Genomic DNA, 23,246 nt, shown 5'->3' with positions numbered 1-23,246 from the left:
CATAAAATAGCATTACAATACGGTACGGTAGTAAAGTACAGAATTATATTAAATCTTCATCAGTAGTTATACAAATGGATAACTTTTTACATAATTACATAATTCTTTACCCAGCAGTCCTAACATAAATTGTGGTCTATTTGTAACCAAGATAAAAATTCACGTTAAATATCAAGTTGTAAACGGCACATTAAATATCAAGTTGTAGACGGCATGAGTCAATTAATTTATTCTTCAATTGATTGTTTCATCTCTAATAGTATCCACCTGCAAATAACAGTTTACTGATGTACATACCTACAAGTTGCAAGAATATTTATAACGGCCTAATGGGAAATGTGTTCCTCTGCTGTGATTTCAGACCCGGTGCCAACCTCTGATTGAAGACGTGCCTGAGACCGTGCAGCAGAAAACATGACGGCTATCAATGCACAGAGGGATAAGTAAGACGAGACGTTTTTACAAGCCTAATGCCTTTCCCTTCGTCACTCATTATTGCCACTGTGATGAACGTGTGTTTCTCATGAAATGCTTACTTTTGGAGTGGGCTATTTCTCCTAATGTGCCTTTCTCCTGTTAATTACCAAGTAAAGTTTAAACAATGATCTTCACTTAAACTGTGACCTGGTTAGCATCCAAAACTAGAGTGATACTAATGTACTATTTATACTGTAGCTGGAATCCAAAGCACCATCATTTGTTTGCTAGCCTAGTAACTACAGTACAGTGCTGGAGGTGATGTGATCTAATAGTAACCTTTTAAATCGTGACATAGAGGTATTTATAAAATTTATTTGGTTTGGTTTGTCTTTCCCTAGATACTATGCAGTGTGGATAATTTTCTTCATCCTGGGCCTGGGAACTCTGTTGCCATGGAATTTCTTCATGACAGCAACAATGGTAATTATGACAGTGACAAACGTTCATTTGCATGTTGTTGTTAATTGACTGTTTAAAGGGGCACCCAGCCGCCCACTGGTCTAGCCATCTAGGCACATACCACATATAGGCTCTAATGCCACCTGGACCTATTTCTATACTACATTGCTATATACTACATAGCAACATCTAAATTAACACGGATGCCTTCCCAGTTTTAAAAGGTATAACAATGTATAGGCTTTAATTCCGGTCTTCATGGGTTACGGAACAGAACAATAGACCCAGGGTGGCCTTGAGGTTGTTATTATTAGTTAAAGGCTTAAAAGGTCAGGCTGTAATCGGAGGCAGGGTCATCTCATTTCAGTTTATTAAAAGGATTGATTATTTGTTTACGCTCTCACCCAAAACCACCTGGTCCCACTCAGGATCACAGACCTGTCTGGAAACGGTTTTCTTATTAATTCTCCTTTTTGTTTACATTTTAAATTGTTCAGCAGAACTAAATAATAGACTCTTGTGAGATCATTTGCCATGATGTATGAATGAACCTGATTCCAACACCATTAAGTGACTTCTGACTTGTGTCAATCTAAACACGTCAAAGATCTTAACAGAAAATGCCTGTATGTGCCTCTCTGCCGCAGTACTTCACCAGTAGGCTGAAGGACCCACCCATCGATGGCGTCAACAGCAATGGCACGGTCAACGGGACTACAGTGGGTGGGGACACGCGGAACGTTCTGGAATCGAAGTTCAACAATGTGATGACGTTGTGTGCCATGGTGCCCTTGCTCATCTTCACCTGCCTGAACTCCTTCATACACCAAAGGTACGTCTCCATACAGTGCACACCAGAGAGAGAGAGATGTAGATGTCCTCTAATGCAGTAGGATACTTTCTTGTCCTGCCATATTAGAGTAGTGTTCCGTACTGTTGGTTCTCAAACGATGTGCTGCATGAGGCACACTGATCTACTGTTAGACAAGTCCAGGTGTGCCTTGGGATTGGAAACCATAAAATTAAACTTTTCCCAAATAGGGAGTTGACTACTAGACCACATGAGATTGACACAGCATGTCCATATATATAGGCATTCCAAGATATGGGCTTAATATTGATGACGTCAGGGATATCCATGTATGGGCTTAAAAGGGACAAGGACGAAATGGTTAGCACTGCTCAAATAGGGACAAGGACTGACAGCTACAGAGATATCCATATATGGGCATGAAAGGGACAAATGGTAATCCTAGCGGATTCCTAGTGACTCGCGTCAGGGCAACCACACTTGCAATTTTCCAGAATTGCATCTTTCTAGTTATAATATGCCACAATCTTTGTCAACTCACTCTGCGTATCATTGGTGTGCTATGTACAGTTCAGAAAGTACATCCTTTCTCCCTCTTCCAATAGAGATTTGTAATTGCAACGAGGTCCTAACTACAATGCATCTAGTGTCCAGTCTGGTGTGCATTCTGCTTCAAATAACTCAATGAAAGAGTAGGGATACCACCTCCAACCACTGCAGATATGCTAGTATTGAATTAACATACTCTACCATACCGACAGTGTAGGGAAATTTCACTTTCTACATGACCTAGTTCAACGTTCAGTTCACACATTTTAAAATTAACTAGTTCAGTTATTTTTTCCTTTCTTTTTTTCCTCCAATACGTTGCAAGCTATAATTTTAAATTATTGACAAAACCCATATAGAACCACACACAGCAATTATTTCATCCAATTTAACATTGAGGCGCCCACAATGTTCAGGTGCCCACTCTTCCTGCATCCTTTTGTAATGTGAAATGCCACTGAATTTCCCATGTTACTTCCGTCTTGTGTCATAAAAGCTGATAAGCTTTTATTGTGAACTTCCTGAGACTTTCTGCGTGGTGAAAAATAGCTGATCTGCAAGATTACAACGTGTCGTAGATGCAACATGTTGTGAGAGCTTGAAGATCAGCTATTTTCGGCATGCAAAGCGCTGTACGACAAAGTTTAAGTCAGGCTTTACTTGGGAGAAGAACAAGGAGGCGATGCACACACAGCACTTCAAAGTGAATGCAAAGAAAGACAAGACAACGTGCGACCCGGTGCAGCGCGAACAAGACGAATGAGCGTCGTTCACAACGCCAGAATGAACGCGTTCAACAATAACGTTCATCTAGCAGAAATACAGTACGTTCAGTTCAAGTTGGCCCAGTTGAACGAGTTCATGAATGATCATTCATTGAACGCGTTCAGGCACAACACTGCATACAGATTGGTTAAAATGAAGTTTTATTCAATTAAAATAAAGTTCTGGATTGTAGCTTTAATCGTCCTAGAGGGGGGTTAAGGATTAAGGTAACATGTCATTAGGTCGAACACCCTTTGGATCGACCACCAAAACCTAACCTTAACCCTAACCCTAACCTCAGTAAAACTATGCCTAAACCTAACCCTAACCCTAAACTCAGTAACCGTGACGCGGGTGATTATCTAACCTGCCGACGATCGGGAAAATCCCAGTTGGGCGGTGTCCCAGTTGGGCGAACAGACTGTAATTATTGTCCACGACATTGCAAGCGGCGCGAAGGCCAGCCGCGCGGCATTGCAAGCGGCGCGAAGGCCAGCCGAGTTACGAAGCCGTGGTGAATGCAATCGTTATATTTATGCCAAGCGCACGATAAACGCATGAATGGGATGAAGATCGCTTGCTTTACAGTCTGTTCGCCCAACTGGGACACCGCCCAACTGGGACTAGCCACCGACGATCGCGGGTGATTATCTAACCTGCCGACGCTGTTCGACCCAACGGGAGTTCGACCTATGGGGCAGTCCCCAAGGATTAAACCCCTATAGAGTTATATGATGCCGTGTTTTGGGTCTATATTCTATATCTGTAGGCTTCTGGTATGTTTTCTTTAATTAGAGTTGGATTAGAGAGAGATCGTGGGTGGCAGCACCACCCCTGACCTACCCTGCACCCCCATTGCCCCCCTGCACAAACACACCCAGGAATGCTATTCATCTACTCTGCTTTCATCCCCAAAGACCTCACCTCTTTGCAACATCTACCTCCTGTGCTTCACTGTTACTACTCCTTAGGGTGTAACACAACTTAGTTCTATATTAGTTTTTTTGATCTACATGTGATGGCATGATGGTGTGAAGGGGAACCTTCAATCAGATCATTGGAGGAACTGACTGGCTCAGTGACTTTCCTGCTTGATTAAGCATAATGTTGGCACTCCCTAATAGATATAATAATCTGCTCTTACAGACTTTTTTCTCATGCAGCATTGCTCTACACCCCAACAGTGTTAAATTAACTCTTGCGAGTGCAGAAATGCAAGTGCTATGTAAATTAATTCTTCAGAGTACTCTCTCAAGAGTTATTTAAACACTCAGGATTGTACTGTGTATTATACGTGGTCCATCCATGGTTAGTAGCCTGTTTAATCTCTGGGTCTTCTCTCTCTGATGAATGGTTGCCCTCTCTGGTCTTCTCTCTGACCATACAATTAATCAATTGTATGGCTGGCTGGTGAAGTTGGATCCAAAAATCATGCTATACATACTGCTGTGCAGTTGTGCTCTCTGACTGGCCGAGAACTTCTATCCGCTCATTGGTTGAAACACAATCTTAGGGATGTGGGAAAATGGTCCCACTCCCATCCATGGTTAGGACCCTTTGGCACTCTGACCTTTGTGCACAATTAATTGATTGTAAGGCTGGTGATGTTGGATCCAAGAATTCACACTACTCTTTATACTTTTATGTTTGTTCTCAGACTGGCTGAGAACATCTATCTATGAATCTATGTCTGTATTCTGTAAGTGTGTCTCTCTCTCAATTGGCTTTGCTGCTGGGTTGAAACTACACTTGCACATAATATGGAGGTATCCAAACTCTCCCATAGATGATTGACGTCATAGACTGACTTCCCACTGCTGACAATGCGTTCTGCACCAGTTTACTAAAATGTAGGCTAACATTTCTATGTGTCTCTCTTTCTTTCTGTGCATTTCTTTCAGGATTCCTCAGAAGCTGCGCATCTCAGGCAGTCTGACGGTCATCCTGGTTGTGTTCCTGATGACGGCTGTGCTGGTGAAGGTGGACGTGGCGCCACTTCCCTTCTTCTCTCTCACCATGATCAAAATCGTCTGCATCAACTGTGAGTTGAGCGACTACTTTTCCAATGCGTTATTAATTAATTTACGCACGCTGTGCATATATGCTGAGCTTGCTACTCATTTTCCCACACACCATATTGACAATGCAAATCAAGTCAGGTGATACAGAACTCCCCTCTGACCAGCTTAGTACATGTTTGGACAAAGTTGCTACGCCACAAAGCACACACACTTGCAGACATGTGCACATGTGCACTCACTTATCTCCGTTTTTACTCACTGTGATCTCGGTCGACTGGGGCAGGAAATTCCCATCTTATACACACACAAACATAGATTTGGCTGTGCCATACTGAGCTTCAGAACACAGATTCTTCAGTCGTACCACGTTGGTTTATTTGGAGTGACTTAGAAAGCAGCAGGGATAAGCTTCAACTCCCCTTTCTCCCTTCACCCTCCTGGGCCGGCCCTGACCCACAGATCAGATCCTAACGGAAAACAGCCCCATTTGTTTTTAAAGGGGAGGATGCTGAGAGCCCCAAAGCTTTGATATGGATACCAGCCCATTGTTTTGGACAGTACTGTGAGAGCACACACACCCCAACATGACTTCCTGGACTAATTGAGTACCAAAAATAATTTAATCTTGAAACTTGTAAAGTTATAATGTGATCATGTTCGTCAAAATGTGGTTTGCAGTCAGTCTTCATAAGAGAAGTGCTTGTTGAATAAATGAATGGTTATGTAACTGTCATATAAAAACTAAATGCTTGTTTCCTGTTATGGTGTCGTCCCTTCACATTCACGATAAGGCCTTCTTTTCTCTGTTGTTCCGGGGATAGTTTGTCTTTAATTTGATATTGGGGAAAAACTTGTTGACTTTCACCCATGACTTTATTTATTTTCTGTGGTTACAATGGGCCTCATTCTCCGAACATATCAGATTTGATACTAAAGTGCCCATGCAAGTGTTTCCACCAGCATAGACTGATTCACAGGTTTTCCAAGAGGGGGCTGCATCCCCAAGGGGTCCACCAGGGGGGACAATTGACCAGTCGCTATGCCCCTCCTAAACCCGTGCTTGCCCAATGCCACGTTAGCGACAGGTTACTAAGGCGGGTGCCTTGGCAAGCTGCCATGGCGGCGTGCAGAGGAGGAGAAGCCAGCTGTCAAAATCCCATGTTAAACCTGCCACAAACGCACGTCCAGGAAGAAAACGATAGCCTATACTAAAGTCAGATTAACATGATACAGTACACAAGTGTTACCAGTTATATTTTCTCATGAAGTGCTCCTAAATTATTCCCGTGGGTTTGTGTAGGTCAGTGCAATCCGTTCTGTTTTTGTTTCAGTGTTTGTGACACGGAGCGAGTGGGTGGGACGTTTGCGAACGAATCGAGTCTTTTGAACGGCTCTTTGAAATGAACGATATGATTCGGTTCACAGTAGGGAGCCGTTCCTTTCTAATGAACAGTTTTGGGAAAAGTACTACATTTCTTTACTTAGGTAAACATATCAATACTGCAATCAAGTTTGGAATGTTATTAATGTACTTGAGTAAAAGTAAAATAGTATTGGTATCAAAATGTACTTAAAGTACCAATATTAGAACGTACTCATTATGCAGAATGTCCTGTTTCACAGGTTTTCCAATGAGTAAAATGTAGAAAAATCATTTGCAAATAGCCGATCTACAAGCTCACAATGCATTGCAACGTGACACATTGTGAGCTTGTAGATCACCTATTTTCAAATGCCAGAAATGTATCCAATGGCCAAAATGTATAGGCCTATTTGGGTGGAAGTGATTTGCAATCATAATCAAAATCTACAAAGTAACCAGTAACTAAAATGAGCCAGTCTTTTGAACGGCTCTTTGAAAGGAACGGATCTCAGAGATCCGGCTCACTTCAAAGAACCATAAATCCCATCTCTATCTAGCAGCCAGACTCGCGGTACACCGATGCGCGCCGCTAAGGCAGCTTGCCAAGTCAGCTGCGTTAGTAACCTGTTGCTAACTTGGCATTGGACAAGGACGGCTTTAGGAGGGGCATAGCGACTGGTCAATTGGAAATTAGACGTTTTGTAGATTTGTTTTTCTTGACCATAAATGTTAAGAATGGGATTTAGACATTCTAGGTTCATAGTTTACCTGGTATGCTACGTTATGCTAAGAGGCACTCTCTTGATTAATCTTTTCTTTCCTTCCCTCCAGCGTTTGGTGCGATTCTCCAGAGCAGTTTGTTCGGACTGGCAGGGATGCTGCCTGCATCTTACACCACACCTATCATGAGTGGGCAAGGGCTGGCTGGCATATTCGCCGCCTTCTCCATGATATGTGCACTAGCCAGTACGTCTCTCTCATACATTTAACTATTGTATAAAAGTAAGCAATGTCCCCATCAGGGACTATCCTTTCGGTCACAAAGGTAGTAAAACTTGGCATAGACAGAATATAATATTTTGTTGGCATGTCAAATATTGTCCCTCCAGTTCCTTTCATTAGCATGAATGTTGCATAAACGTCATGATCAGAATATTTGTAAATAAGGATAAAACAGACATGAATATAATATATACAGTATGTCAGTGTTGATTTCGTCGACTAAAACTGGCGAAAAATGTTTGTCGACTGCGTTTTTTTCACTGACAAACGAAATAAAAAGTAAATAAAAACTAAGCTGTGATGACTAAAACTAAGACTAAATATACTGACAATTTCGTCAACAAAATAAAAACTAGACTAAAACGTTAGGGAGGGACTAGTGGAGGAGAAAGTAATTTTATGTTTGGTTGCTCTCAGGTTTTATGTGTAGATCGGCTATTTTCAGCACGCAACCAAGTGTAAAATCAGTCATTACGATGCCATCAAGGCACTGCCAAAATACATTTTAGTTGACTAAATCAACTGTAGATTTAGTCAACTAAAATCTTATGATATTTAGTCGACTAAAATTTGACTAAAACTAAAGCTTTTCAGTTGACTAAATTATGACTAAAACTAAGACTGACTAAAACTAAATCAAAATTTGCTGTCAAAAACAACACTGCAGTATGTATGTTCTCTCACCCATGTCTTGTTCCCCGGTCTCTTGTTGTGTCTGCAGCTGGCGCAGACCTGCAGGACAGTGCCTTCGGCTACTTCATCACAGCCTGCGTTGTCATCCTGCTGGCCATCGTCTCCTACCTCTTACTGCCCAGGATGGTGAGGTTGCCATATAGTCCCTTACATCACAGTGTACAGATATGATCTCCCCAGGGCTCCCACGGTCATGAAATTCCTGGAAATATTTTGAAATTAGAAAAAAATATTTTTCCAGTACTGGAAAGGTTTTGGAATTGATCAAGGGTCCTGGAAGGTCCTGGAAGAAATTGTGAAAATAGCCGATCTACACATACGTTGTGAGCATGTAGATCTGCTATTTTCACAATAGAACCGTGTTATACAAAATTCCTCAACTCTTAGTGCTCGTCAGGGTGCCGGGTCCCCAGTTAAAATATGATTATTTTGGAGGTCACGGCCTGAAAAGGTTGAGAACCACTGGCAAACACTACCTGTCTTTGGGCATTGCACGTAGGAGTAAGCGACTTGTTATTGAGCTGAATTATTGTTATATAGTCCTGGAAATCGGGTTAAATATTCTGAAAAAGTTTTGGAAAGGTTTTGGAAATTAATTGGTAAAAATGTGTGGGAACCCTGTCTCCCATACTGTAACATGAACAACACAATTCCTCTGGGATTATCTGTTCTACCTCACTTCCAAGATGATATGACCACCTCATGGTTTTCAAACTTTGTCTGCAAAACCTTCCTTTGCCAGGCAGGTGTATAGTTCCCTTAGTGGCTTAGTGCGGTGTGATCATGGTGGTTTTTGTTTATTATACAGGAGTTCTTCCAGTACTACACGGAGAGCAACGGAACCAGGACACCCACTGATGAGGAGAACAAGCTGGATCTGCTAAAGAAAGGTAGGGCCACACGATTAATATGTATTATTATTAACAGGTTCTAGTGGTGTGTAAATAATGAGCTTCATTTCAAAGATGACCTTTATTGACAACCATGTATTTCATAATTGGAATCTAATCGTAATGGAAGGTAAAACAGTTGGTGCAAGTGTGTGCATATGTCTTGAGTACACGATGAGTTACAGTATGTCGCTGGGATTATGCGATTAGGGATAAGGGGAAACACTTAATCAAACGAATCAATTAAATTGATTATGAAAAAGAATCGATAGTTTATTTTAAAATGACTTAAAATACATTGTTTTATCGATTTAGTTGATTACAAACAAACCTTTTTTTTAATATTGATTTGTTGATATACAAAAATAATCCCAAAATGTGCTTATTTTACATTTTTTAAAGTAATCATTCGAATAAATGCTAAGAAAATAGTTGCAAATCTAATGACCCCAAATGAAGTTAACTGATTGTGATTTTGAGCCTACAACATTTAGCATAATAAATATACAAACTTGGTTCCTGAGACAGACTTTTAATATGCAATAATGCATGTTTTGTGTTCCAGAGAAGAGACCAGCGGCTGGTTTGACAGAAGAGGACGTTAAGCCTGTTGTTTCAGTTTTTGCCATCTTCAAACAGGTAAATGCATATGAGCTGTACAGGTTACATTAGCACAGCTATTTTGGACAAATTTGGAAACATTGCAACATTTTTCACATTTGAAATTTGATTTTGTAAAATTTCAAAAATGGCGAAAATAGCTTATGTACATTCTCAACGGATTGAACATGGGACCCAGTATGAGCTTGTAGATTGGCTCTATTATTTGAACAACATAGTCTGTACATAACAACTTTACCTTGAAATCTGACTTGGATTGTATTTGTGGTGTCTGGTAGTTGTTTCAGCCCAAGTTTGTTTTGGGATTTTCAGCACCCTATGAGGGATACATTTGTGGGCAGAGTGACCCGCATAGTGTTTACGCAGACATGCTTAGTCATATGAAAATTACAAGCTCGAAAGACCGATCTGATTCACACCAGGGCTATATTTTTAAGAAACAAAATGTAGACAGTTGTGTTATTTAAATAGTAGAGTAGAAGGCAAAGAACCAGGTTTCTCCAGGCCAGATGCAGATGCACTGGGGACATTACAATTATGTGATTGCCACAGATCATCTCCTGCACATCCCCTGGGGATGCAGTTTAAAGTCAGGTTTAGGCTACACCCATTCTCCAAATAAATACTGTAAATCAGGCATCCAGGTCTTATACCCAACTCCATACCTTAAACCATTTAGGCCTAGAATTATTGAATGCTTTAACCAGTGAAAAATAGCAGATATACAAGCTCACAGCGCGGCACCGAGTGCCGCGCTGCGAGCTTGTAGATCTGCTATTTTTGAAAAAAAGTCGTGAAAATCTTTGAATATATGTATTTTCAAAGTGAACGTTTGTAACTCAAACTTTGCTTCTGGGTGGTCCCTGGAACTAAATATTTTGAAATGGGGGGTCTGTGGCCAAATAAATATAATTGCCTTCATGAAAAGGTTTGAGAACCACTGACATAGTAGTCTAACTGAACAGAGCTCCAGTTAAGTGAAAAGGATCTTTTCTTTGACGATGGCTGGCCAGATTGCTGACATAGAAACATAGGTTTTTTTTCCAAAAATCTTAGAAGGATTCAAAAGACACTTATGTAATCGGGTCAAAAATCTAATTTTCACGATTTTTCAAAAATAGCAGATCTACAAGCTCGCAGCGTGGCACTCGGTGCCGCGCTGTGAGCTTGTATATCTGCTATTTTTCTACAGTTAAAGCATAAAATAATGAAACACAAATTGTGTACCCGTTCTAAATGGGTTAAAGTCCACCCTCTGTAGAACAGTGGACTAATAGGAGTTAAAATAATGTATGGCCTGTCATAACTTAAACTAACAGTTTCCAATATTTATGTAAGCTGTCTTTTTAGTCATCTTGGGCAACCTTCCTCTACCCAAAACACACCCTGTGCTCTGTTCAATATTGTACAGAAAAGGGAGCGTTACCTCAGTCCAAAACTATGATAAATAGAAGTGTTTTCCCTCAGTTCACTCAAGGCAATACTTAACTTAACACACATCTGTTATGCACATGGTGAAACCAGTAACCGGTCAACTCGCTGGGAAACCTTCTCGCCTAGATTGTTTCTGCTGACCTCAAGCTGACCACTTAGTCAGCTTGTATTCTTGTATTTCTTTTACTGAGGATAAATAAGGTTAATATAACTTTAGGGTTAAGCATAGCTTTACTGAGGTTAAGATTAGGAATAGGGTTAGGTTTTGGCACAGTTTTACTGAGGTTAAGGTTAGGAATAAGGTTAGGTTTAACCGTTTAGGCATAGTTTACTGAGGTTACGTTTAGGAATACCAGGCAGAGACCTTTCTACCGTTCCACCGGATAGACGCCGAAGGCGAGTGTGTTTTCCGGCAAGTCTTCTGGTATTCTTGAAACCACACCTCTCATAAATTACATCACCATATCTCAAACTCAGTTGAGAGGATAAAGAAAATCATTTTTCACTGAATTTAGGCATTTGGCACTCAACATTTGCCCTGCTCACTATCTTTTGCAGTCATCACCTTCTGGGAAGCACTACAGATCTCTGCCTAGCCCATAATCTTTCTTAAATGACAGCGTTTCCCCCCGTACTGGAACACAAGACAGGATTCCCTCACATCCATCCAGCTGGAGTCAAACTAGGACATTGCGATTATGTGGTTGACTCATCTAATCAGCTACCCCCACGCTGTTGTTTTTGTATAGTGTATAACTGCTGCATAAGTATTTGCCAGCTTAATGTATAGTCTTGGCTGCCAGTTATCTATCAGTGGTGTAAAGTTACCAAGTACATTTACTTAAGTACTACTGTACTTAAAGGAGTAGTTCACCACTTTTCAACCTGTCTTCATATAATAGGTCCTCACTAATGTTCATGATAAAATATCACAATTTTCTTCTACTCAGTCCAAGTCTCCTAGGAGAGCTGTGGGAAGTTCAGAATCCATCATCTTGTGACATCACCATTTTCCAAAAAAAAAATTGAATCAATATTTTTGAAAAAAATGTTTAGATTTTTATTATCGCGAGAACAATGGCTTCCACTTTAAAATTGCAACTTTTCAGGAATAGAAATCCTGCAGTTTCTATAAGCTGGATTGGCAATCGATGATGTCACAAGACGATGGGTTTCTGACCTGCCCACAGCCCTCTGAGGGGAAAAAAAAAAAAAAAGCAATTTTTGAGTGAGGACCAATTATATGAACATTATGTTGAAAAGTGGTGGAGTGCCCCTTTAAGTAACATTTTGAGGTATTTGTACTTTATTGCATATTTCCAATTTCCAATACTTTTAATTCTACTCCACTACATCTTGGATCCTAATAGTGTACTTTTACTCCACTTCAATTACTTGAAAACTTTAGTTACTAGTTACTTTGAAGATATCAATTATAATATTATAAAACATACATAAACCACTTTAGCCCTATTTTATACCGCAGCTATTTGAAAATAGCCGATCTACAAGCTTTGTAAGCTTGTAGATCTGCTATTTTCAAAAATGTTGTACTTTTACTTTTGGTACTTTAAGTACTTATTGTTTGCAATACTTTTGTACTTTTATTCAAGTAAACTTTATATTAAGTAAAACATATGATTACTTTTTCCACCACTGCCAGTTATCCAGTCCACTGTGCAGTTGATTGTGTAGTTGTACAGTAGGTGTGTTAAATTGCTATTTTCTGTCATTTTAGTTTGTAATAGTTTTGTTCAACTTTTAGCTCACCTAGGGCTGTCACGATATGACATTTTACATGACGATTAATTGTCACTCAAATAATTGGCGATTAACGATTTAATTGTGTTTTTGTCGTTGATAATTACATTTCTGTTTGGCTTTTAGGCTTTGAAGTTGTACATGGTAGATATGACACATAACCTAAATATACAAAGAAATTACTGACATATTTGACAACTTTCTACTTAAAAAATAACATTGATAGTGGAAATAGCCGATCTACAAGCTCACTTGTAGATCTGCTATTTCCACTATTTCGGAAATTTTTCAACATTCACGATTATGACGATTATGACAAAATAATTGCGATAATGTCAAATAATCACGATTAGACGATTATGTAATAATTGTGACAGCCCTAAGCTCACCACCTGTAAACTGAACAATTGAACCAACTAAATCCCAGATAATCATTCAGCAGCCTGCTAGTTGGTTGACGACAGTGCCACAGTGTTCACAGTGTCCTGTTCCCCTCTAACCAGATCTGGGTGATGGCCATGTCTGTGTGTTTAATCTTCACCATTACCATTGGAACGTTCCCTGCCGTCACAGCGGATGTCAAGTCCTCGATACCTGACAACGGGTCCTGGGGTAAGGCTCGCTTCTCACTGGTGTACTACAGCGCTGTACCATGAGGCTTCGCAAGCTTCTAATGTATTTCACTGTCTTCAACTGTCTTCAACCTAACTTAGATATTCTTTCATTTTTGACTGAAATGGTGCATTTTTCATAAATCTTACAGCTATGTCTGACACGCAGAGCTAAGATTAAGGCTGACCATGTAACCAAACGTGTAGTCTGTGAACCAGAAATGTTTACTGTGCCCACTGCTCATTATGTCTAATTAGCCGACGTTCTTGAGCACAGAGGCCTGCGGTCTCGCTGTAGTTTGGTGATGACCCTTTTGTTTTTGTGTTCCGCCCCATTGCAGACACATACTTCATCCCCGTCTCATGTTTCCTGCTCTTCAACATAATGGACTGGGTTGGAAGGAGCCTGACGGCTGTCTGTATGTGGGTCAGTAGCAACAGCATGACACCAGAGCACAAACACTACCAATATAGTAGCAACAGTGCTGGGCAAGAGCACTTGTTTAAATGCTTATTTACAGACAAAAGCTGTCCTTGATACATCTCACTATAAAAGTCCAAAATTATACAATTCAGTCTTTATTCACTGGAATTTCTAAGTTGTGTGTTCCCTCTTGGGTGTTTGAACTAATTGAATATATTTAAAGTGAAATGAACCCTAGGCGAATCTGTGAGTTCGCAGGTATATTGAGGTTAAAATCAGTGTTTTCGATGTAGTTGTACTAATGAGCAAAAATGTACAATGCTATTAACTATCGTCAATTGGAAATTTGGCATTAGTATATTGAACTAAAATGAATGAACCCATATACATTTTATTTGCAATTGTGCATGGAGAAGAAGGCTCAAGAAACACAGAAGTGGAGGGACTTTGTTGCTGCCCTGTGCGACAGCTGGTGTAATGGGAGTGATTGACTGACTGAAGCTATCATTAGATTCACTGAATGTAGTGTCAAAACATGACCTGAAAGTGAGGAAATAGACAGTACACAATGAATGTCCTTTTCACATGGGTTTTACCTCTCACGGACAGAAACAACCGACATGATTCAACCAAACAGGTCTTCCTCAGCGTTGTGACAACAGGATGCTAGGTATAAATAGTATATGATGCAATCAAGTCAAAATTAATGCAGGTGCCTTCACCTTGAAAGTTAACAATGAAGACTCAATATCATGGAATACTACTAATGCAATTACATAGACAAGTCATAAGATCTCTCAGAGCCAACTCTATATACAGTACATAATGCAGGACACTACAGGGCCTACTCGGTCAGTGCCTGAAAGGTCAACCTAACAAACAAGTGACTTGTGAGATTCAACAGTACATAATATGACATACAAAAAATTACAAAAATACTAAATTACACAATAAAAATACAGGAGGGAGGCAAGACATTACAACACTAATTAGTCCTATATGGAGATTTATTTTTGAAAATTCAAATTTGATTGTGCCAATTTAAAGACACCAATGTGGCTGAATATCTTAACAAGAAGCTCCTCGTTGAGAGCCTTCAGGTTCTGTAGTGCATCCAGCAGGCCTCCCTCTCTAGTAATACTTTGTCCCTATCATCACCTCTCTTTAAGGGGCTGACAACCTCTCTTTATCCCCTGAAACCTCAGAGTGCAGACATCATGTCTCGCACCTGCTGTTTGAATCTCAAGAGTCACTTGTTTGTTAGGTTGACTAACATTTCAGGCACCAAGTAGGCCCTGTAATGGCTTATGTACAGTATTTAGAGTTGGCTTTGTGTGAGCTTATGAATGGCATCTGTCCTTTCTTGGAACCCTATGAATAATATTGAGTCTTCATTGTTAGCTTTCACGGTGATGACAGTTGTATTCATTTGGACTTCGTCATATATTATTATTTATTATATATATTATATTACTATTTATTCCTCACTTCCTGTTATCTTGACACAACGCAGAGGAAGACCTGTTGGGTTGAAATGTGTCCGCTGATGTGTCTGAAGTTGGTAACCAATCACAGGGTTTACATTTCTGGAGAGAGGGAGACTACCTCCGACCACTGCAGATATGTATTAACATACTCTAACTCTACCATAAAGATTAGTCAAATTAATGTTATATTCTAGATAACAATAATGTATGTTGGTTAGGTGGTCTTCATATATTTAGCTATGAACACCACACCCACATATTTATGTGCAATCAACAACTGGTTGTTGACAGTTGCAGGATTAGTTATGCCACTGGGGACGGACACTTAAGTGGAATCGTGGAAAAATGTGTACGCATCCAAACCGCAAGTGTAGGTCAGAGATTTGTTTTGGGAAGAGGATGCTACAGTACTGCTTTGTGAGGGAGTGACTGGTCAAGGAAGTGGTTTTTCAACTGGCGTATGGGGATGTTTGTGTTTAGGGAGAGAGAAAGAGTAGAGCTTTCACACATAGTGTTTTTCTAGCAAAGCATAACATTCCAGAAATGGTATGTACAAATATGGTTTCAATTCACATTTTAATTATCCATGTCTTGCTGTACGCTACAGTTTCAAGACAATGTTTCATGATTGATTGCATCATTTGCATTATTCTGACCAGTTATGTCTGCGGAGCAAGGATGAATGAAGGACTTTCAGTGTCTGACAGTATCTGAAAATTGAAAATGTAATAAAAATACATTGAGCTGTGGGAAACATTTGATAAAACCACTGAAAGTTCTTAACATTGGTTTCCCCATATGTGCAGTCGTGCACTCAAACCTATCAAATTAATCAGACTGAATAAAATGACCAAAAACAAACACATGTTTATGCACTGCCTTTACAAAGTGGGTAGTTTGTTAGCCTAGCCTGCTCTTCATTGGAATGCAGGAGTAGATGCTGAGTTGGGAGTTGAAGACCAGGGCAGAGCTGTTTTCTACTGAGGCATCTCAGGCTGATAACAAATGCCAAGAGTCAGCTGTTCCATATCCATCTGAGATGATTTGCCCTCTTAAGGCAAAGTAAATCATCACTCTTTTTGCTTAAAAGTGTGTCAATGCTTTCCTTTTTTCTTAACTACTTGAACCCTAGCATCCCTGTTCTGGGGCAAACATTTGGTGAAAGCAGGCAATCTACAATTATATTGCGAGTTTGTGGATTTTTGGTGTAGAGTGAAAGACTCGAGGATCTAGTAGAGATCACTGGGGGACCCCGGTCAACGAATGTAGGGTTTCAGTGGTTAAAAGCTATGCAGTTATTTTTCTTTTCCTACATCATTGTCGTACCGTTTATCTCAGACACCTTTCAAAATATACTTTAAAATCTAAGAAATATAAACAAACCAGTGTATGCTGTAGACAGAGAATGAGGATTTTGTAATGAAATTGGACACAATCTTCTCCCAAACAGCAATTTGTTGATTTTACCATACACTATGGTGTTTTCACATTTCACATTTTCTTTTTATTGTGATTTCAATAACTGAAAAGAAAGATGTGCAGAAATGGAGTAAAACTGTGAAAAGCTAACCTCTATCTCTGTCTCTGTCTCTCTCCTCAGCCGGGTAAGGACAGTATCTGGCTCCACATCCTGGTGGCTCTCCGGGTGGTCTTTGTACCTCTGTTCATGCTGTGTAACGTGAAGCCTCGTAACTACCTCCCTGTGTGGTTTGATCATGACGCCTGGTTCATCATCTTCATCATCGTATTCGCCTTTTCCAATGGATACCTAGCCAGCCTATGCATGTGCTTTGGACCCAAGTAAGTACAAAACAAACATTGCCAGAATTTAGCCTGATTTATACCAAATAAACAACATTTGTGGATGTATTTAATCACTGGGTTAATATGCAGTTTAGACAATCACTGGCAAATGTGTTTTTGCATCAGTGTGAGGCAAGGGACATTATTTAATTTACACACTGACAACTGTCCCTTATGTTAGTTTAAGCCATTTTGCCACACATACATGACTGTTAAAGTCAACAGAAAATCTCAAATTGACAAATAACGTTGGATGGCTCATGGCAGGGATGGATCGACTTCTTACCGCACCGTTTAAGATTCATGAAATCCGCTAGAGGATGCTTGTGATTACACCAGATATGTTTCATGTGGTATTCTACATTATGAATCTGGCCATAGTTACACAATCATAATGAACCAAAAATGTATTTCACCCACTTAACATTACTTACACCTGTAAACCAGCGATGTGACACTTAAGTTGGTTCTTGACCACCTTCAATTGGAATTGCCCAGTCCTGATGAGTTTGTCCCTCCGATGTCTCCATACAGGAAGGTGGCGCAGCACGAAGCAGAAACTGCTGGAGCCATCATGGCCTTCTTCCTGTCCCTTGGACTGGCGCTGGGTGCGGCACTCTCATTCGCCTTTAGGGCCATGATCTAGAACAATTACAGCCCGACTGGAGAGCTCTGCCCAACCACCTACCATTTTGTGACCATTCTACCCCCCAGCCCACACACACACACACACACACACACACACACACACACACACACACACACACACACACACACACACACACACACACACACACACACCTGGCAGATCTACAAGCTCACGTGTCGCATCGCGACCCCCCACACACACACACACACACACACCTAAAAGGTCAATCTGAAACTGATTTTATGAAGAAGATCCACAATCTAAACTAACTCAACAGCTATTTAATTCAGACTCCATGGAACTGACATAAGTTGAACTTTGTTTTATATTTTTTATGCACCCAAATACTGTACATATTATGATTGCACACAAAGAATATCAGTTGTAAAAGCAGGGGAAAAAAGAGGAACCATCAGTATTTGCTTTCCATTTTAGGAGAGCTGCAGAATATTAGCTGTTCCTCCCCTGCCTGATGTATGCTTTGTTTTTATTTTTTAATGGAGAAACTGGAGTGGGTTTGCAGCTTACACAGTTCACAGTTGGCCTACAAATGCAACACCAGTGTGGCATGAAATATTTGTGTTAGATTAGAGCAGTTTTCACGTTAACAGGTTGGAATACTTGATGTGTATTAGGACATGTTCAGACAACAACGGTCCCAGAGAAAACACAGCAACATGTCATTGCGTTCTCACTTCTTATATGCGTCTACATGGAAACGCACCAGCATTGAAAATTATGTAATATGCAGCCTCAGATAAAGTTCACCAGGTGCAAATGAAACCTAGGAAGACTCAGACGTGTACAGTAGTGTGTGTGCGAGTTGAGGCGACTAAAGAAAATCTACTTGAGTCTCCTGCGGTTACTTTTTTATTGCCTGATGTGTACAGTTTACAGTTTAGGCATTTAGCAGACGCTTTTAATCCAAAGCGACTTACAATAAGCAGATAATACGTCACTATAATAAACAAGATAACAGAGTAGTGTGTACTTGGTTGCTCGCCATATCCCTCACCAAAAATAGATCTACTCACAATGCTCACAATGCATCGCAACACACTGTGAGCTTGTAGATGGCCTATTTTCAGAGAACGCAACTAAGTATCCATAAAATCTTCTGTTCAAGTTGGAATTGGAGGCAAAACTAAAGCGGTCTAATATCAACCTTTTTATTTAATTTTTTGCAACTAGTACGGTGATACCAAAAATTTAAACTGATATCCATTTAAAAGGTGAGGTAACTGTGACATTGACTATTACAATTGATTGTTAAACTTAAAGGAGCACTTGTACATCATCTTGGATGAGTTGGCTGCTGTGTTCAGTGGTTCTCAAACTTTTTAATTTCAAGGGCCCCCAATTTGATATGCATTAGTCCCCCATAACTCAGAGAGGGTCCTTTTGGTACCATTTGTTTGTGCTCGTAACTACAGACACTCGTTTGGCAACCGAGTCTACCCTGTAAAAACCTTAGTGTTAATTTAACTCTGGGAGTGTACACATGGAGCTCCAGACCCGCAAGTGTTCATTTGGTTCCTAGCTATCAATAATTATATTGGGGACCCTCTGGAACACCCTCAAGGACCCCTTGATGTAAAAAGAAACAACATCATCTGATCAAATATAAATATGTCTCTGTTTAAGTAGTCACAGAATACAACCCTCATACATGTGTCTTTGTTGCTTGGAGGTAGAGGAGTTGCCTCTGCCTCTTGGCTTGGGGTTTCTTGCCACTTCTTGTCAGTAGTGATTTCACAGAATGTAAGGAAGGGCTTTCACTCGAAGGACGAGGTTTAATCCAGGTGTCTTCCCCTGCGTTGTCATGTTTGTACCTTTAATACCTTGTCGTGTCTGTTGGCTCGTTGTAGTTTTAGCTTTCTGTCTGTGATTGTTCTGCTTTAATATGCCTTTGATTTGGAAGTAACGCAGATGAGGGTACAGGTATTGAAGAGAGGTCACCTTTTCTGTCTAGTGAACCTGATTCTAGTCTTTGTGTAAGTTGCCATCTACTAGTGTCTGCCTGATAGATATTTAGTGTCAAGTGTCAAACAAATGTCTTTTTAAATTGCAAAAAAACAAACAAAAGCAGCATTTGACTGTTGTTGAATTGTGCCAGTGAAGTTGTTCATTGCAAACTGTTGGTGCCACTTCTCATCAAAAAGAAATTCGTTTTAGATTTATTTAGTAGGAGTCAATTGTAGTTGTTTGTATGAATAGAATTTTACAACACCTGTCAGTGTTAAGTTTTTTATTTTTTTATGCTTGCATTTGAATGCCTTTATAAAGGCTGCTTTTGTTGTATACTATGCATTATATCAGCTGTATATACTCTTAACAGCGCAAGCAAAACTTTGGTCTGTTTTTTTCCATCCTGTGATTTGGGGTGGTGTAATGCGAGGTTGGCTCAGACCAATGAAATGTTACTGATATTGCATAAAACCATTTTGTGAGGAGAAAATAAACCTGGTGTATTTGTAATAATATGTCTACCTCTGTTGGTCATTTTTGGTAATGCAGCATTCATTTTGTGGGTATTTTCACAGGTTTTGTGAAATGAGTTATGCCACCCATTGGAAAGCAAAACTGGCTGTTATGAATGCAGTAATCTTCAGCTCAATGTAACAAACCCTCCAGAGCTTTCATTCATGCTTGGGTAATTCGGCCAAATGGCCAAAAGGGATCATCAGCACACTTGAATACTTTAACATTTGGCAGACACGGGTACAGGGAAGTACGGTAAAATGAAAGGATTTTTCCAGGAAAGCCTATGGCTTGTTTCCATTGGGTGTCCTGTGTACTCAATTTATCAAAAAGAACAGTATGTACAGTAACCATAGCACACTTTGAGGTGCTTGAAGGTGCTCTGTGCATGGGATCCTACTTTTAAGTTCATGTATACTGTATGTGTGCATGATCCACTAATAAATGGGCAGCTGGCGGCCCGGGGCCACATGTGGCCCCTACCTTCACTTAATGTGGCCCACAGGTTAATATCAGAATACTGATCTTATTGATTTCAGCTGTTCAATTCCAAACATGCAAATATAACATGCTTTAATTACTTCAGTCTATAGCCTATTAGTAGTTTAATAACTAGTAGTATTGCAATTTTATTGTCTTTTTATGTCCAATGTATTGGTATTTAAATTAACACTAGTAAGACGCCTCAGAGAAACAAGCAACGTCGCCCTAAAGGGCGAGATCGTGTCATGTCTTGGCCATCTTGCCAGTGACCAGTTACCCATAATATGGAGATCAATTGTACTGTATATTATGATTTGTCATATTATAGATCATCTACACCAGGGGTCTTCAATGTTTTCATGCCAACGACCACTTAGCTGAGAGGTTTTGGTTTGTAGACATAATTCTCAGTAGGCTAATGTATGACTTCCTCAGTGGTAAATATGTGTTCGACCAGGTAAAAGACACGTACACTAGTAGTGGTGGAAGTATGATTTACTTAAGTAAAAGTAACAATACCAAAATGTAAAAACACTGTTACAAGTAAAAGTGTATTCAAAATATTGAGTAAATGGACAAGCTATACTTTATCAAATGTTCGTTTAATTATAACAATGTTATAAATCCTGGTAAACTGACCTGCAGCCATAACTGCCAACCTCAGCCCGTCAGAAAACAGGAGATTTCTTGAGGGAGGGAGGGTGGGGGGGGGTCATAAAATCAAGGCGAAAAAAGTGAGTCCCATCAAGGCGAAACACCCAGAGAAAAGTGAGTCCCAAAATCCCCCAAAGAGTGAGTCCCAAAATCAAGGCGAAACACCTGGAAAAAGGTGAGTCCCATCAAGACGAAACACCCGGAGAAAAGTGAGTCCCATCAAGGCGAAACACCCAGAGAAAAGTGAGTCCCATCAAGGTGAAACACCCGGAGAAAAGTGAGTCCCAAAATCCCCAAAAAAGTGAGTCCCAAAATCAAGGCGAAACACCTGGAAAAAAGTGAGTCCCATCAAGGCGAAACACCCAGAGAAAAGTGAGTCTCAAAATACCACAAAAAGTGAGTCCCAAAATCAAGGCGAAACACCTGGAAAAAGGTGAGTCCCAAAATACAAAAGAATCCCCAAAAAGTGAGTCCCAAAATCAAGGCGGAACACCTGGAAAAAAGTGAGTCCCATCAAGGCGAAACACCCAGAGAAAAGTGAGTCCCAAAATACCCAAAAAAAAAAAACCAAAAAGTTGAGTCCCAAAATCAAGGCAAAACACCTGGAAAAGGGTGAGTCCCATCAAGACGAAACACCCGGAGAAAAGTGAGTCCCATCAAGATGAAACACCTGGAGAAAAGTGAGTCCCATCAAGGTGAAACACCCGAAAAAAGAAAAAACTCATGCAAATGAGGACCAAGTCAGACCTCTAGAAATCGAGAGATTCTAGGCTGATTTGGACCTCATTTGCATGAGTTTTTTTTCCTCCAGGTGTGTCCACCTTGATGGGACTCACTTTTTTCAGGTGTTTCGCCTTGATTTTAGAGAGAGCTAGATCTCACACCTTTCAACAAAAAGAACAATCAAATAACAGGAGACAGACTTCTTCCTAAAACAGGAGGGTTGGCAGGTATGCCTACAGCTGAGACTCTGAGCCATGTTATTAACAGATCCTAGTCCTAGATAATGTTACAAATAATCAACCAGTAAGTGAGGAGAGCTATGATCAGATCCTAGATCTTTAGGTCACATACTGCCACCGTGTGTTAGTATGATGTAACTACACTCAACACTACAGTCAACTCTGCAGTCATCCACCTCCATAGATTTATGGATAATGCCACCGGTTTCTCAATGTCACGTCCGGGGACCACCAGGGGTCCAAATGGATCTGTGAGGGCCTGTACCAAAAGGTGAGGCCCTGAGCCATTTGTACACTTTCAGAGTTAAATTAACACTGTGATTTTACAACGTGTAGGCTATAAGAGGGTCGAGATCAAATATGCCAGTCTGTATGCTAATTTCATGTAGGCCTAGACAGTGCACTTTGGAGGTATTATAGCGCCTTTATCCAAGGCACTTTACACATAGCTTGTGCATTACATTCGCCCATTCATACACTGATGGAGGAGGAAACCATGCAAGGCACCAACCAGCACATAAGGGTTCAGCGTCTTGCTCAAGGACACTTTGGGGGAGCCTGGGGTTGAACCAAAATGTCGTTGAAAATGCACTGGGTGCCCAAAATGTGTGTGTTTGGGTGGCTTTGTTGGAAAAGCTCTTGACTCATCATCAAAAGGTCATGGGATCAAATCCCAATACTAGCAGCTCTGCATTTGAGCAATTGATACTGATGGTTTGATTTTCTTTCCTTTAAATGTCCATTGTCATTGACAATGCATTGGGCGCTTAAAGTTAAATATTTAATAAACTACAAATTATTTAAAAGTAAAAATCTCAAGCATGCATGTCCACAGTAAGGTGGAATTTTTGAACTGTGAATCAAGTTGCTCGGTTAAAGTATGTAGGAACAGCTAGGTGCCAA

The 23,246-nt window shown here is 40.3% G+C and overlaps 1 protein-coding gene across 1 annotated transcript; it reads left to right on the top strand.

The window, feature by feature from the left end:
* Positions 1 to 370: 370 nt before the first annotated feature.
* On the top strand, positions 371 to 17,760 carry LOC308297573 (equilibrative nucleoside transporter 1-like; the record flags this gene model as incomplete). The annotated part of the gene is made up of 12 exons (XM_080741043.1): positions 371 to 443; positions 819 to 900; positions 1,527 to 1,711; positions 4,906 to 5,045; positions 7,220 to 7,354; positions 8,112 to 8,209; positions 8,892 to 8,973; positions 9,539 to 9,612; positions 13,293 to 13,401; positions 13,742 to 13,827; positions 16,912 to 17,111; positions 17,649 to 17,760. Exons 1-12 carry the CDS (start codon positions 415 to 417, stop codon positions 17,758 to 17,760), a joined length of 1,332 nt encoding a protein of 443 aa, XP_080597169.1. The 5' UTR covers positions 371 to 414.
* Positions 17,761 to 23,246: the final 5,486 nt, after the last annotated feature.

The sequence above is a fragment of the Nannobrachium achirus genome (assembly GCF_963921795.1).
Source record: "Nannobrachium achirus genome assembly, chromosome: 13".
In the NCBI taxonomy this organism is placed as follows: Eukaryota; Metazoa; Chordata; class Actinopteri; order Myctophiformes; family Myctophidae; genus Nannobrachium; species Nannobrachium achirus.
The sequence above is the reverse complement of the archived record's forward strand: the minus strand, read 5'-3'. Positions and strand labels throughout refer to the sequence as shown.